At 43.5% G+C, this 13,677-nt stretch overlaps 2 protein-coding genes across 6 annotated transcripts in view; both read left to right on the top strand.

The window, feature by feature from the left end:
• The window catches only part of cacna1c (calcium voltage-gated channel subunit alpha1 C), a 75,857-nt gene extending 66,550 nt beyond the window's left edge, over window positions 1-9,307 (top strand). For 3 of the 4 annotated variants that reach the window (XM_088989189.1, XM_088989190.1, XM_088989191.1), the window contains exons 39-52: window positions 50-146; window positions 223-325; window positions 411-512; window positions 654-781; window positions 843-977; window positions 1,585-1,949; window positions 2,066-2,092; window positions 2,805-2,933; window positions 2,999-3,126; window positions 3,192-3,289; window positions 3,376-3,460; window positions 3,532-3,640; window positions 3,805-3,973; window positions 4,046-9,307. In XM_088989189.1, coding sequence (XP_088845315.1) covers window positions 50-146; window positions 223-325; window positions 411-512; window positions 654-781; window positions 843-977; window positions 1,585-1,949; window positions 2,066-2,092; window positions 2,805-2,933; window positions 2,999-3,126; window positions 3,192-3,289; window positions 3,376-3,460; window positions 3,532-3,640; window positions 3,805-3,973; window positions 4,046-4,459 — 2,089 coding nt within the window. In that variant the 3' untranslated portion in view covers window positions 4,460-9,307. The remainder of the gene's footprint in view (window positions 1-49; window positions 147-222; window positions 326-410; window positions 513-653; window positions 782-842; window positions 978-1,584; window positions 1,950-2,065; window positions 2,093-2,804; window positions 2,934-2,998; window positions 3,127-3,191; window positions 3,290-3,375; window positions 3,461-3,531; window positions 3,641-3,804; window positions 3,974-4,045) is intronic. The other variant, XM_088989192.1, reaches the window with a different exon arrangement.
• A 1,103-nt stretch (window positions 9,308-10,410) lies between these two features.
• On the top strand, window positions 10,411-13,489 carry tspan33a (tetraspanin 33a). 2 transcript variants are annotated; one of them, XM_088989280.1, is made up of 8 exons: window positions 10,411-10,664; window positions 11,327-11,384; window positions 11,457-11,584; window positions 11,656-11,730; window positions 12,153-12,248; window positions 12,327-12,455; window positions 12,559-12,723; window positions 12,786-13,489. In XM_088989280.1, exons 1-8 carry the CDS (start codon window positions 10,557-10,559, stop codon window positions 12,885-12,887), a joined length of 861 nt encoding a protein of 286 aa, XP_088845406.1. In that variant the 5' UTR covers window positions 10,411-10,556; the 3' UTR covers window positions 12,888-13,489. The 2 variants fall into 2 exon arrangements, with proteins under 2 accessions (XP_088845406.1, XP_088845407.1); XM_088989281.1 differs by having other exon boundaries at window positions 12,776-13,489.
• The last annotated feature ends 188 nt before the right edge of the window (window positions 13,490-13,677 follow it).

Raw genomic sequence — 13,677 nt, 5'->3', positions numbered from 1 at the left:
TGCACTCCACAACGATCGGTTTTTGAGGAACTTGGTCTTTTCTCTCCAGGGGGAGGATCAAGCATCTGGATGTAGTGACTCTACTCCGAAGAATCCAGCCTCCGCTAGGTTTCGGGAAGCTCTGTCCTCACCGGGTAGCCTGCAAGGTGGGCAGTCCGACGTCCGTTTTGACCAGATGATTCCCGAAAAAAAACATTTAGCATCATGTTTGTGTATGTTTAGCGTCTGGTCTCCATGAACATGCCTCTCAACAGCGACGGAACCGTCATGTTCAACGCCACACTCTTCGCGCTGGTCAGGACGGCGCTGAGGATCAAGACGGAAGGTGGAGAAGACGCACGGTTGAAAATGGCGTTCGGGTTGTCTTTACTACGTTCCAAGTTTATTTTATGGTCCGTGTGGATTTTCAGGGAATCTGGAGCAGGCCAACGAGGAGCTGAGGGCCATCGTGAAGAAGATCTGGAAGAGAACTAGCATGAAACTGTTGGATCAAGTGGTGCCCCCTGCTGGCGGTTTGTGTTATATATTCTCAAACCTATATTGACAATTATTTTTCCACATGATAGACGGTGAGATTTTTATCCTCCGTTAAAGACGACAAATATTTTTGCTTTCATGTTCGAAACGTTAATTTGCTTGCTTCGCCCTTTTAGACGACGAAGTAACGGTGGGAAAGTTCTACGCCACCTTCCTCATTCAGGAGTACTTCCGCAAGTTCAAGAAGAGGAAAGAACAAGGCCTGGTGGCCAAGGTGCCGCCTAAAACGGCCCTCTCTCTGCAGGTAAGCGCCAAATTATTCTCCAAAGTCGATTTCTGCATCGACAATTTCGCCGTTCGTTTAGGCGGGCCTGCGGACGTTGCATGACATCGGTCCGGAAATCAGGAGGGCCATCTCCGGAGATCTGACGGTGGAGGAGGAGGTAGACAAAGGCCTGAAGGAGCCCATATCGGCTGCATCCGAGGACGATATCTTCAGGGTAAATAAATACATAAATGAATAATAAATACATGCCATTGTCGCTTTGGAGTGCCTCGTTGTCACCCATGAACGTGCATACTTCATGAAAAGAAGCAGATAATAAATAAAAGATATGTCCATATTTTCAGAATAAAACTCATTGTATGTCTGTATTATGATTTCGGAAAAGAGGGGAATTTGCCAAAACTCAAAGAAAATCTGTTCATATTTTCAGAATAAGTACATTTATGTCAGAATTATAATTTGGGAAAAATGCGGAATTATCCAAAATTCAAAATCTGTTCACATTTTCAGAATAAAAGACATTGTAGGTCTGAATTTTGATTTATGAATATTGAGGAATTATTAAAAATAAATACATAAATAAAATTGGCTAATTATCCAAAACTAAAAAAATCTGTCCATATTTTCAGACCAAAAGACATCGTATGTCAGAATTTTGATTTATGAAAGTATTGAAAAAAAACATTAAAAATAATAAATAGACACGCTACATGTCCATCCTGGCTAGAATTAATATGCCTAATAGTGTTTTAGCGGTCTTTATTTTCACTTCCTGCGTCTCGATTCATCACTTCCTCTTCTCCATTTTGAAAACTCTGCAGCGATCTGGCGGCTTGTTCGGCAACCACGTCAACTACTACAACCAGAGCGACGGTCGCGCCTCCTTCCCTCAGTCGTTCACTACCCAGCGTCCTTTGCACATCAGCCAGAAGGGCTCCCCCTGTGAAGGCCAAAGCCCCTCCCATGAGAAACTCATGGACTCCACCACCTTCACGCCGTCCTCGTACTCGTCGTCGGGCTCCAACGCCAACATCAACAACGCCAATAACACGAGCGTGGGGGGCGTCCCCCCCCAGGGCGGCACCCGTTTCCCCAGCCCGTCCATCAGCACGGTGGACGGCCACGCTGGACAGCCGCTGACCCCCATCCTGCTACCCAGATCGGCTTGGTGCTTCCCTCCCAAGAGGTAACCGTCCCGTCATCCGTGAAGCGCGGGAGGACGATGGCGATCTCTACTTTGAAAACGTTTTCATCCCTTTCTTCTTCTTCTTCTTTCCTATCTTGGTGCGCATCGACGAGCAGGACGTGTTTTTTTGACAACCTCCTTCGGTATGTTGCCGAAGTGTGTTTTGGATGAGGAAGTGCCATAGCAACGCCGGTTGCTATGCACGCTCGTGCTGTTACCTCAATGGAGCTAACTCACTGCCGCTTAGCTAAGCTACGGTTAAAAGGTTTGGGGCCAGCGCCCCAAACCTTCCTCATCCAAAGCTTCTGATTCGTCCGTCACGGTTCTGGGTTTCATTTGACGAATTATCTCGCCTGGTTCAATGAAGCTTTTTGACTGACCTCATTAGTATTTTTATTTCCATTGCTATTTTCAACGCTAAGACTGTGCTTGGCCCCGCACCAAACTTTCCCTAACAAAGGCTTCCGATTGGTCCGTCACGCTTCTGGGTTCCATTTGGCGAAACATCTCAACTGGTTCAACGAAGCATTAGACTTAGATGATTAGCATTTTTACTCTCGGTGCTACTTTCAATGCTACGTACACCTGCCGCTTCACCCCGCACTAAACTTTCCCTGTCCAAGGGTTCCGATTAGTCCGTAATGCTTCTAAGGTTCCTTTTGGCGAAACATCTCGACTAGTTCAACGAAGCTTTTAGACCCAGATCATGAGCATTTTTACTCTCTGTGCTACTTTCAACGCTATATACGCCTGTGCTTCGCCCCGCTTCTCCAACCAAACTCAGCTCATCCGTACACTGGGATTGACTCTGCGTCTTTATCCAACCCCCACCCCACCCCCCTCAACCCCTATCAGCTCTGACTCGAGCGACAGCCGCCTACCCATCATCCGCAGGGATGAAGGGTCCACGGAGGAGACGTACGACGAGAGCTACACCGACGAGAGGGAGTTCCACGAGGACGACCACTCGCTCTCCTCTGACATGTAGACTCAATCGACATTTCTGGACCTTAGGGGAGGCTATTGTTACCGCCATTTTCTCCCATCAGGCTGGTGTACCGCGACGACACCTGTAAGCAGCTAACTCCCATGGAGGAAGGAGACGACATGGAGGAGAGAAGAGGAACCGGGGGTTGGCAATCCCCCCGAAGGGTCTTCCTATGTCCCTCCTCTTTAGGTACCACTCTATTCGGTTCAGGTTGCTCTCTGCGACTTGTTTCCACCACCTGGTCTTTTCGTCAGTGCGTAGATCTTCTTTCCATTTGGAGTGTCTGAGAAGGCAGTCGAGACCAGACGTCTCCCAGAAGACAGCCGTACCGTTGCACCTCGTCCATCATCAGGTAGGAATTGGTTCGCTCAGTAGGGGGGGTTTCAGGGGGGGTTGATGACGGTGTAGTCCTAACTCGCCCGGCACTCCTCCCTGAAGGCCCTCGCCGTCGCCGGGCTGAGTCCGTTGATCAGGAGGAGTCACTCGCCCACCCTCTTCAGCAGGCTGTGCTCCAGTCCCGCAGGTATTCGTCCTCTGCGTCGAGAAGATCGCCGGGCGGGGTTGATGACGGTTTTGTTTTTCTCCTTGCGCCAGAGCAAGGCGGCGATGCCTCGTATCAACGGGTACCTTCGTTGAGGTTGGAGGGCTCCAATTCTCACGAAAAGTTAAACACCAGCTTGCCGTCGGTCAATTGTGGGCCTTGGTAAGACCGAACGCTCAGGGGGAAGACAGGTGGGAGGGGGTGTAGAACCTCTAAGGACAATGCACAATGCCCACCAAAAACCAGCCCAATTTTCACCGACCAGAGTCCTTTTGTTGTCAATAACCCACCTTGGATGACAGACAGAGTTTGTTTTTCACCTATAGGTATACAGACAGTAACGGCAATAGTCGGGTACCCAGTCCTAGCCCCGCCTCCGGCATGCCGACAACCAATCACAGAGCGACGCGCCCCGTGTCGCTCACGGTGCCCTCGCTACTGAGGCACGACTCCGGTTCTTTGTCGCACGGTAGTGCGGGTAGTCTGGTGGAGGCGGTAAGTGTTTGTGGGTGGGCGTGGCCTCCACCTGACTAATTTACTGACCCCTCCCACCCTGGTTCTTGGCAGGTGCTAATATCAGAAGGCTTGGGCCACTTTGCGCAAGACCCTTCCTTCATCGAGGCCACCAAGGCTGAACTGGCCGACGCCTGCGACATGACCATCGAGGAGATGGAACACGCCGCCAGCAACATCCTCAACGGCAACCCCCCCGGCGACGCCGACGCGCCCACCGCCCCCAACGGTCACCTCCACAGGGACAGGACGGAGGACGTCGGGAACCGAGGCTCCGCCCACGGGCCGTCGTCCATCGAGGAGCGGCAGGAGCTTCTCTCGGGGACGCGGGGACAGGAGGACGAGGAGGACGAAGGCGGGGAGGACGTCGGGGGACACCACCGAAGCTCCGCCGCCGTGGGGGGGGCGCGGCAGAGGACCAGCGGGCTGCTGGAGGAGGAGGATATGGAGTGTGTGACCAGTTTGTAGGACCTCCGCTGGACGTCTTGCCATTGGTGGCTGCGCCGGACCCTCTTTTCACCCCCCTTGGAACAATGGCGGACAAGGCGCGCCACAAATTCTCTGTATGTCTGAATGTTTGTAGTAAAGTATATCACAGTATACTCTATATTAGCCCCCGGTGGCCACGCAGGACCGCCCTACCACCCCGACCCCTCTTTGTATGCACGTTTGTGCGTGTGTGAGTGAGAGTGCGTGTCTCTAAAGTGCCTCACAGTTTTCTCACGTCCTCAAAGTGACAAGGCGAAGGCAAGGAAAAAAATGTTCGCCGGCCTTTTCGTCTTGTCGGTGTTGGGAGAGGGCGGGGGGGTGGGGGCGGAGTTACCCCCCACCCCCCAACCCTCCTCGAGTCACTCGGGATGAAGCGCTGTATCAGCAAAAGAAAAGAAATGGCCTCCTCTTCCAAAGGAACACCTCCCTCCAGTCGTGGGGGGGTGCCAAGGATGGAACGACAGCCTCCCAAAATGGCTGACAAACTGCCCCCGCTGGCTTCCTTTCTTTTTGTCACTTCCTGCGACGAGTGAAAACCCGTGCACCATTTTTTTAATTCCCCTCAACCCCCCACCAACCCCCTTCCTTTCGTCATGCCGCCATTTTGTTTCGGCGAGGAGTTGGACAGGACTCTGGCCTCACCTTTTTCTGTATTGTCCGCCATTTTGTTTTTTTCCTTCTCATGCTGTCTAATGTATCTTTTTTTTTTTTTTTTTTTTTTGCACAATCGGGGTGCTGTTTTTTTCCCGAAATGTACTTTTAGGATAATTTTAAGCGTTTTTAAGTAACGAAAGACGGGCGTAGACTTTTATTTTGGGGTTGCGTGTCTGCGTTCATTTTATTTTTTGCGCGTGTGTGTATGTAAGACAAGACTTCTTTCTCTCAGTATGCACCTTTTACAGATTATATCTATTTATTTATTTATTCCCCACACCCTCACCTCCCCCACCCCAGAGGTGAGTGCGTTTTTTTGAGTCGATTCCCTACGTACGCTTCGATGAAAATGATTTTTAAGCCTAAATAATAATTTAAGGTAGCATTAAACATGTGTACGTGTGACGGGGCGAATAAGGGGGGGTTGGGTTGTTGCAAAGCTTCCAAAGCGTTTTAAGGTTCGAAGTTTTTAATAGGCACGGATGGGGGTCCAAGGGTGGGTTCTCTTCGGAGGTAGACATTTTTTTTTCTTAATGAATGCGCTGAAAAAAACGAAATTAGTCGTGAATGCAGTGAAAGGGCCGTAACACACTGTTATCATACATACCAGTCGTCTTTCTCTTCAAACTAACTCTTAGGGCTGAGTTTCAAGATGCTGCAAAGAATTTTAAATCCATCGTCAAACATCTTAGAGGAAGTGAGGTTTTTTTAGGGGGGGTGAGGTTGCATGCGGGTTTTGCCAATCGTCATTCGGAGTTTGTAGCAAGAAAGTGCGCCAGTGACAGATTTGGAAATACTGTATAATCAAAGCCAGATTTCAGGGGTGTTATTTCTAGTTTTGTCATTGTAGCTCATCACTTTTTTTATTTTTCAAAATATTTATATTTTTAAGTGACCAAAATCAATTCAAAGTTATGATTTTTTCAAACCAAAAGTGAGAATGAAATCAAAACTCCAAAACTGATTAGCTTGTTAGTAAGATGTCCGCCGTCACTCCCCGTTGCCTCTCACGGGCAAAACCTGGACTCAAAAAATGGTATTTACCACTCACGCCCCCTCAAGGAACACTCTTGTGACATAATAATTATGCAAATTTAATATAACTGTGATGTCACGTGGCTGGAAACCGCCATCTGCATTTTTTTCTGTTGCTAAGTTAGCGCTTATTAGCAGCTTTGTTGTAATGGATAACGTTTTGAGATGGAACGATTTGACGAAAAGGCCCCTCCCCCCCCGTTTAACATTCCTCACATTTGACCCCCAAGTAACCTTTCCCCAGAAACAAATAGATATGCAATAATTTTGTCTGTGCGGTTCCCCCGGCGCGTTTATTTTTATTTATTTTTTTTGCATGCCAGAGAAATCTATCATACTTGAAATCAGGTGAGCTGCAGTGTCGTTTTAATTGTGCGTTTTATTGACCTGATGTTTTTATTTTTGCGCTACTATTGAAGGCTGATGAAGGTTGATTTATTTCTCTGGTCAATGTGGCTGATTGGCGGGTGTCGCATGACGTCGGTGTAGCTAAAAGTAGGGCTGAACCATTCTGAAAAATAGCTTCATGACAATTTTATATTACATTTTCCTGTCTTTTTATTCATTTATGTTTTGACAAATATTACCAATGATTCCGGATTACATCTGATTTTAGTTCAAAACATTTAGGAATACGCTAAAAATGCACCTTGAATTATTATTTAATTTAAATACCGTTCCTCCAATTAAACAATATCCTTAAGAAATATATGTTAAAAAAATGTAACGGCAATTGACCAACTAAAGTAAAGTGTTTATGAAGCCTTTTTAATGTCAATGTTGTCAATTTGAAATCCATTAATCGTTCAGCCCTACTACTTGGTGAGTGTACATAAGTCACATGATATTCGAATGAACACATGATTTTGCATAACTTGAAAATGGCCTCCATTTTATTTTATTTTTTTATCCTGCTCCCAATATCAAACTTGTTTAAATCCCCGCTCCAAAGCATCTATTGAATCATGCTAAACTTTCAAGCCATGACTTATAAAGAAGAATGACTTATTTATTGATTCTGATACCTTTCCGATTGGAGGTTTTCAGATAACGCTGTTTAGAAATGGCCGACATTTTCTTGATCACTCTGTTCACTGACCGGAAGGGAGATTTTTCTCTCTTCCTTTCTGAATGTTCTGTACTCCTGCTTCCTCGTGTGACGGGACTTAAACATGCAGTTATGCATAATGTACGGTGGTGCCTTGAGATACGAGTGATGCTAAAGGGAATGCTATGTTCGATGCTAACACTAAATGGTGAAGCATCATGAACTGGGTAATAATTATCATTTTCTTGGTGGTGTCATATAACTACGCAACAAAGAGAACAATGTTGTCACTTATAAATGAAATTTATCATTATGGTTATTTTATTATTATATACAGTTTATTTATCCTCATCAAAAAACAACGAATATTATTGTAAAAGAATGTGTCACTCACAGTATTGTGACAACTGTGTGACGGTAAAAGGCTTCCCTCCTGTGGACAAATCCGTCATAGCAGTCTAAATTCATTTTAACTAGTCAAAACCTCGGTTTTCCACGATAATCCAAACCGAAAATAATCCCATTATAATCAATGTGTCTAATTACATTGATGATAATGGCACATATTTCGGTTTTCGACCCAAAATTTTGGGTTTTATATGCCTCGATTTACAACAGGTTCTCAACTAAGCGTACCTGAATGCACCACTTGACTCCCCACTCAAGGCACCACTGTATCATTACAGTACTATATGATATGAAGGTTTTAAAATTGATATCACTTCACCATAAACCGACGATTGTATATTTTTATACAGCATATCTGAGTCGTGAATAATTTAATCAAAAGAATGTGACGGATTGAAGCGGTTTGGAATGTATTTATGGCCTACTGACTGTAGCGTCAGCATGAATTTATTAGAAAGTCCCACTTGAGGAAAATATTCAGGTTGCAAGCGTTGATGCAGACATTTTGTATTTTATTGAAGTCAAACCATTGCTTGATCGAGCCCAAAACCTTCTTTTTTTTGCATGGCCGCCAATCACTTTGAACCCAGAACGAAAAGCAAGTGTACAGCTATTTTGTGGGGAAAAGTATATTCTCGAATGCTAGTTTCCATAGCGACTTTATTCTATTTTAGATATAAAATGGAGAAATATTTATATGCTTTGATTAAAAGAGAACGACAAAGATGGACGGTGCAATTATGAATCGAAGCCATTTTGCAAACCCTTGTTGTTAATCCCAGATAAGTTTCCTTTGTGCGAGCGGATGTGACCAAAGTAAAAGGATTGATCGTCAAAATCAATTCCGGGTGTTAAGGTAATGGCCGTAAAGAAAATTGAGGCTTTTTTTCCCCCAAATTTGAGTCAAGACACATAAAAGTCCGATTTTCTAAAGCTCACAATTAGTCGTGCAAGCATGCATTTATGAGTGTGTGTTTGTGTGCGCAGCTTTAAATGAGCCTTTATTTTGCTGACAGTACTGACGAGTCTAAAACTCTATTGTAGTGTTTATTTTATTTTATTTTTTGTCTACCCCGCAGATGGGAATTGTGCCCAGAGGCGTTCAAAGACCAATTCTTCACATTGTCGTAGGTGAGATCACTTTGTTTTCCTTTCAAAGTGAAAGTGTGTCGACACAAGTCACACACACACACACACACACCCTTGGTTGCGTGAGGGTTTTTTTTTCATTGGCCGACGTCACTTGGTCGCCTTGGTAACGGCTGCATGGTCTCTCACTTTGGATAACCTCTTCTTTTTCTTATTTTTTTCCTTTCCTTTCATTTTAGACTCTAGAAAAGGGAAAGAATATACAAATAAATCAGAATATTAATTCAATCACTTTTTCTACTCCTATTTTCCAGAAAAAAATGACACTGAAAAAAACAGGGAAAAAAATTATTTGTAAATAAATCGTGTACAGTTTGTATCTGTAAGTCGTCAGTCTGTCATTTGTGACAGAGTCTGTCTTGCTTATAACGCACGCTACCAGTAAATTAAAAAATGAAAATAGTATATTTAGACTGTATGGTCCCTTGAAAGCAAGTTTTAAATTAATATCTGATGTATATTCCTGTAACATTGCATTTTTATCTGAGGAATGATGTTATTAAAAAAAATGCGAATAAATTGCATTTCCTACAGTCGTCTTCCTCGTGCTCCCTTTGTTTCTTCCACATACGTATCATTGCTGGCCCTTATTGTTTTATTTATGTTTATTATTTCGAACTGTATTTAATAAGTTTTAAATTGAAAATGTTTAACAATGCACGTTTGTGTTAAAATTTGGAAATTGCGATAACAACAAACATACGCCTGTGTAAGCTCTCAGTCGTACAGGAGACAAACAAACATACGCGTGAACTCACAGAGATCTCACGAGGTTATGACACTCCATATACGGAAGTCCCAAGTTTTGTTTGTTTGGTTTTTTAATTATTTAATATGAACGAGTACTTCTTGGTGACACCACGCTCTTATACTACAATGATTCACAACAAAAAAATAGTTTGGTCAATTCCAGATAGCGAATTGTCTTCAAAACGACAACTTTGAGAGTTTTACTTTATTTAAATGTTATGTAATTGTACCGATGACCACTTTATATTTGAATTAGTGGTCTGTTTATGTGTTACTTCCGTACTTCCAGGTCCGACTGACGCAGAAAAAAATATCCCGTGACCGTAAGGTGTCCTGTGAGTTTTGAAATATGCTTATAAATGTAATACAGTAAAGTCTCGTTATATCGACATTCAAGGGAGTCCGAAAAAATATCGATATAACCGGGACTATCGATATATCCGACCCTGTTTGCATGTAATTTTCTCCGTGCGTGCATAGAAATAGTATCGATATAACCGGGACTATCGATATATCCGATATCGATATAACGAGACTTTATTGTATATTAATATTATTATTATGCTTGAGATACTTAATACGAGATACGGTAAACACCGCCGTCTTGTGGCTAACTCGAGTAACTACATCCACGGTGGCAATGGCTGAATGGATATAAAAGAAACTTTATCCATCCATTTAAATTGGAGATGACTTCATTCGATCCAATTGAGACTTCTAAACTATGATAAAAGTTGCACCCACAGCTAATACATAAAATATAACTAATAATTCGTCCATTTTGGACACTTTGACGTGTGTTTTTTGGAGAGGCAGATCACATGATCACCCGTGAGAGGATACTCGAGACTTTACCGACCCGCCTCCACGATGACAGAGGTTGAGATTTTCCCAGTCGATGTCAATAGGGCACAAAGAGACTCCGGGAGAGAAATCGTAAGTGTGTGTCTCCCACCAGGAGGCGAAAAACGACTCTCCACACCTTGATGGAGGAGCAACTTGCACCGCTTCACCTGATGTTTGCGTGACACCATGTGTGGGAGCCGTGGAAGAAGCTCACCTGGACGTTACGATGAAGACTTCTCCTTTGTCAGCCCCGTGGTCAAATATCTGCTCTTCATATTTAATTTCATATTCTGGGTGAGTCTGCTGCTTTCCAAATATGTTCCCTGGGGGGCGTTTAGTTGCAGGAAAAATGAAAATATAGCTGGCAAACAACAGCAAGACTTGTGCAAGGGGCGTTGAAGCGAGACATTTGTGTTTTAACAGAATTATGTTGTGTGCTTAATCAAGTGTCTACAGGATTAAAATGTTTTTGTTCCGGGGGGGGGGGGGGGTCAGGTCAGATGATTTATAAACCATATTTTGCAGCCAGACAATTGAAAGTGTGCAGTTATTGGTTCACTAAAGCGAACCTAGCACGCAATCACTGCAGTGTGACACCTAAAAGTACATAAACGCCTTTAAAATGAAACAGCAACACTGTTCACAACAAACCAAAGTCCAAATTCATGTTGGGTCACTTTAAGAAGATTTGGATTAAAGGTGCACGCAAAATGAACACCGTCACTACACTGTAGGTTACAATAAGCATTTTTTAATGCCTTCCATAAGTGAGCCGCTATAAGTCATGCTTGGGCAAGATGAGGATGTGTAATAACTTGGACGAGATTCCTGTTCCAATGTGCAGTTTGTTACACTTGTTTTCGGGAATGGCGCCACGCCAAGGGACAAGTATGAACATATCACATCATCATTCTTGCGCAATCAAGTTGTCAAATTTCCCCTCGTCTCTCTTACAGCTCATCGCCATGGCCATGATCGCCATCGGTGTATACGCCCGCGTCGTCAAGCACGCAGGTAAATCCAAAATCAGATCACACCACCCCAAAAATCACAAAAATCCAACCCTGTGATTGACTCGTCCCATAGAGACGGCGTTGGCGTGTCTCGCCGTGGACCCGGCCATGATGCTGCTGGTGGTCGGCGTGCTCATGTTTATCATCACTTTCTGCGGCTGCGTGGGCGCGCTGCGTGAGAACATTTGCCTGCTGCAGTTTGTAAGTTGCCATTTTGTTGATAAAAAAAGTCAAACAAAGCAGTTTACGTTTTTTTTTTTCTTTCCTCGCAGTTTTGCATCAGTCTGACTGTCATCTTCCTGCTTCAGTTAGCTGCTGGAGTGCTGGGGTTCATCTTTTCTGATAAGGTAAACAATTTCTTCGGTTTTATTTTTGCCGTTTTAGTGCGACTAGATGGCGAGCAGTGACCATATTTGTGTATTCTGCCACTTCTGCCTCTAAAAAAAGTATATTATTACGCAGTGTTTTTTATCAAACACATTCCGAACATTGTGGGGGTTTATTTTAGGGGGCTGGGGGGTCTGAAATTGTGATTTTATTGTATTTTGGTCACAAATTAAACACAAAAGAGAACACTAATGGGAGCTACACCGGGAAATGTCGCCGTCTGGCGGTCACTTTTATGTTAGCACCTACCCACCCTTTCCCCAAGTAATACATATTTTTAATGAAATTGCTGTTTGAACAAAAAAAATTCACTGGTTTCCACATTTTTTGTCTACGTGTGTATTTAGTTTAAGCCAATAAGAAAAGGTTTTCTTTTTCACAGGCCCGTAACAAAGTAACCCAAATGGTCAACAACGCCATTGTGCACTACAGAGATGACATCGACTTGCAGAACCTCATTGACTTTGGCCAGAAAGAAGTCGGTCACTACCTCACACGTCATCGTTAGTTTATTTTTTAATATTCAGTAAAATATATATGTCAATTATTTCTTCAGTTTGGCTGCTGTGGAGCCATGACCTACCATGATTGGTCCAATAACATGTATTTCAATTGCACTGCCAACAATCCCAGCCGGGAACGCTGCTCTGTCCCGTTTTCGTGTTGCATCATCACCAACGACAAGGTTTCATCTTTTACTTTTTTATAAATTGATTTATTTTATTTCAATAGCAAATTTTGCCAAACTTTCTAAGTGTGTGTGTGTGTGTGTGTGTGTGTCCTCGCAGGTAGAAGTGATTAACACTATGTGCGGGCAAGGCATGCAGGTAGTGGAGTACATGGATGCCGGCAATGTCATCCATACCAACGGATGCATCGACAAAGTGGTGGATTGGATACACAGTAACCTCTTCCTTTTGGGAGGTGTCGCACTGGGGCTGGCCATTCCTCAGGTGGGGAAAAAACACAACTCATCTACACACAAAGTTGGTTTAACAATGATAGCTTCTTGCAGTTGGTGGGCATCCTGCTCTCTCAGATGCTAATCAGCCAAATTAAAGACCAGATAGAGCTGCAGAACTACAACCTCAAACACCGCGCTGACCCGTGGAGATGACCTGTGACACTGGCAACCATTTTGACCTCTTGACATGAACATTATTTTATTTTTTGGGGGGCGTGGGGGGAGTTTAAGCAGTCATTTAAATTGCAGTAACTTTAAAATGTATATTATTTACACTCATAGCAATGATGTTGGGTAGCATAACAAAGCTAGCTGTTTTTACTTAGCGATACCATTATTTGAATCGCCCAACGTAAAATTTGGAATTTAGCCATCTTTATTTTTTACAAAAAATATTCTGTGACTGTAAAGTGTCCTTGAGAGTTTTGAAAGACGTTTATAAATGAAATTATTATAATTGAGAGCCCTAATACGAGATTGGGTGAATTACCGCCGTCTAGTGGCCAACTCGAGTAACTTCATCCAGGGTGGGTATGGCTGAATAAAAAGGGACTTTAACGTTATTTTTAACAGAAATAATTGCATTTTGCTCAAATGCTTTTAATTCCCGGTGACGTGTTTTTAAACGGTTTCAGCTTGACGTTTTATGTCAATGTTACTTCTGTGTTAAAAATCTGAAAATGTTTTAGTATAGTTTCATGTTCATCTGTCTTGTGTGACAACAAAAAAAGACTAAAATTGACATGACAATTTTGTGTTACGTCGATGCACTTTCGTCACTAAAGGAGTTTGTTTACGGAAGTAAATGCGGTTCTACGCATGCGCGAGAAAGAGCTATGGATGGAGATGGCCGTTTTTTTTGTGTGTGGTCCTGTTTTTTTCCTTATTTAATGAGTCGATGGAGGTTGTATGGGGTCGTTTTTTTTAAATACAAGCAAGAAAA

The sequence above is a fragment of the Hippocampus bargibanti genome, linkage group LG22 (assembly GCF_051943395.1).
Source record: "Hippocampus bargibanti isolate YZ-2025 linkage group LG22, ASM5194339v1, whole genome shotgun sequence".
In the NCBI taxonomy this organism is placed as follows: domain Eukaryota; kingdom Metazoa; phylum Chordata; class Actinopteri; order Syngnathiformes; family Syngnathidae; genus Hippocampus; species Hippocampus bargibanti.
The sequence above is the reverse complement of the archived record's forward strand: the minus strand, read 5'-3'. Positions and strand labels throughout refer to the sequence as shown.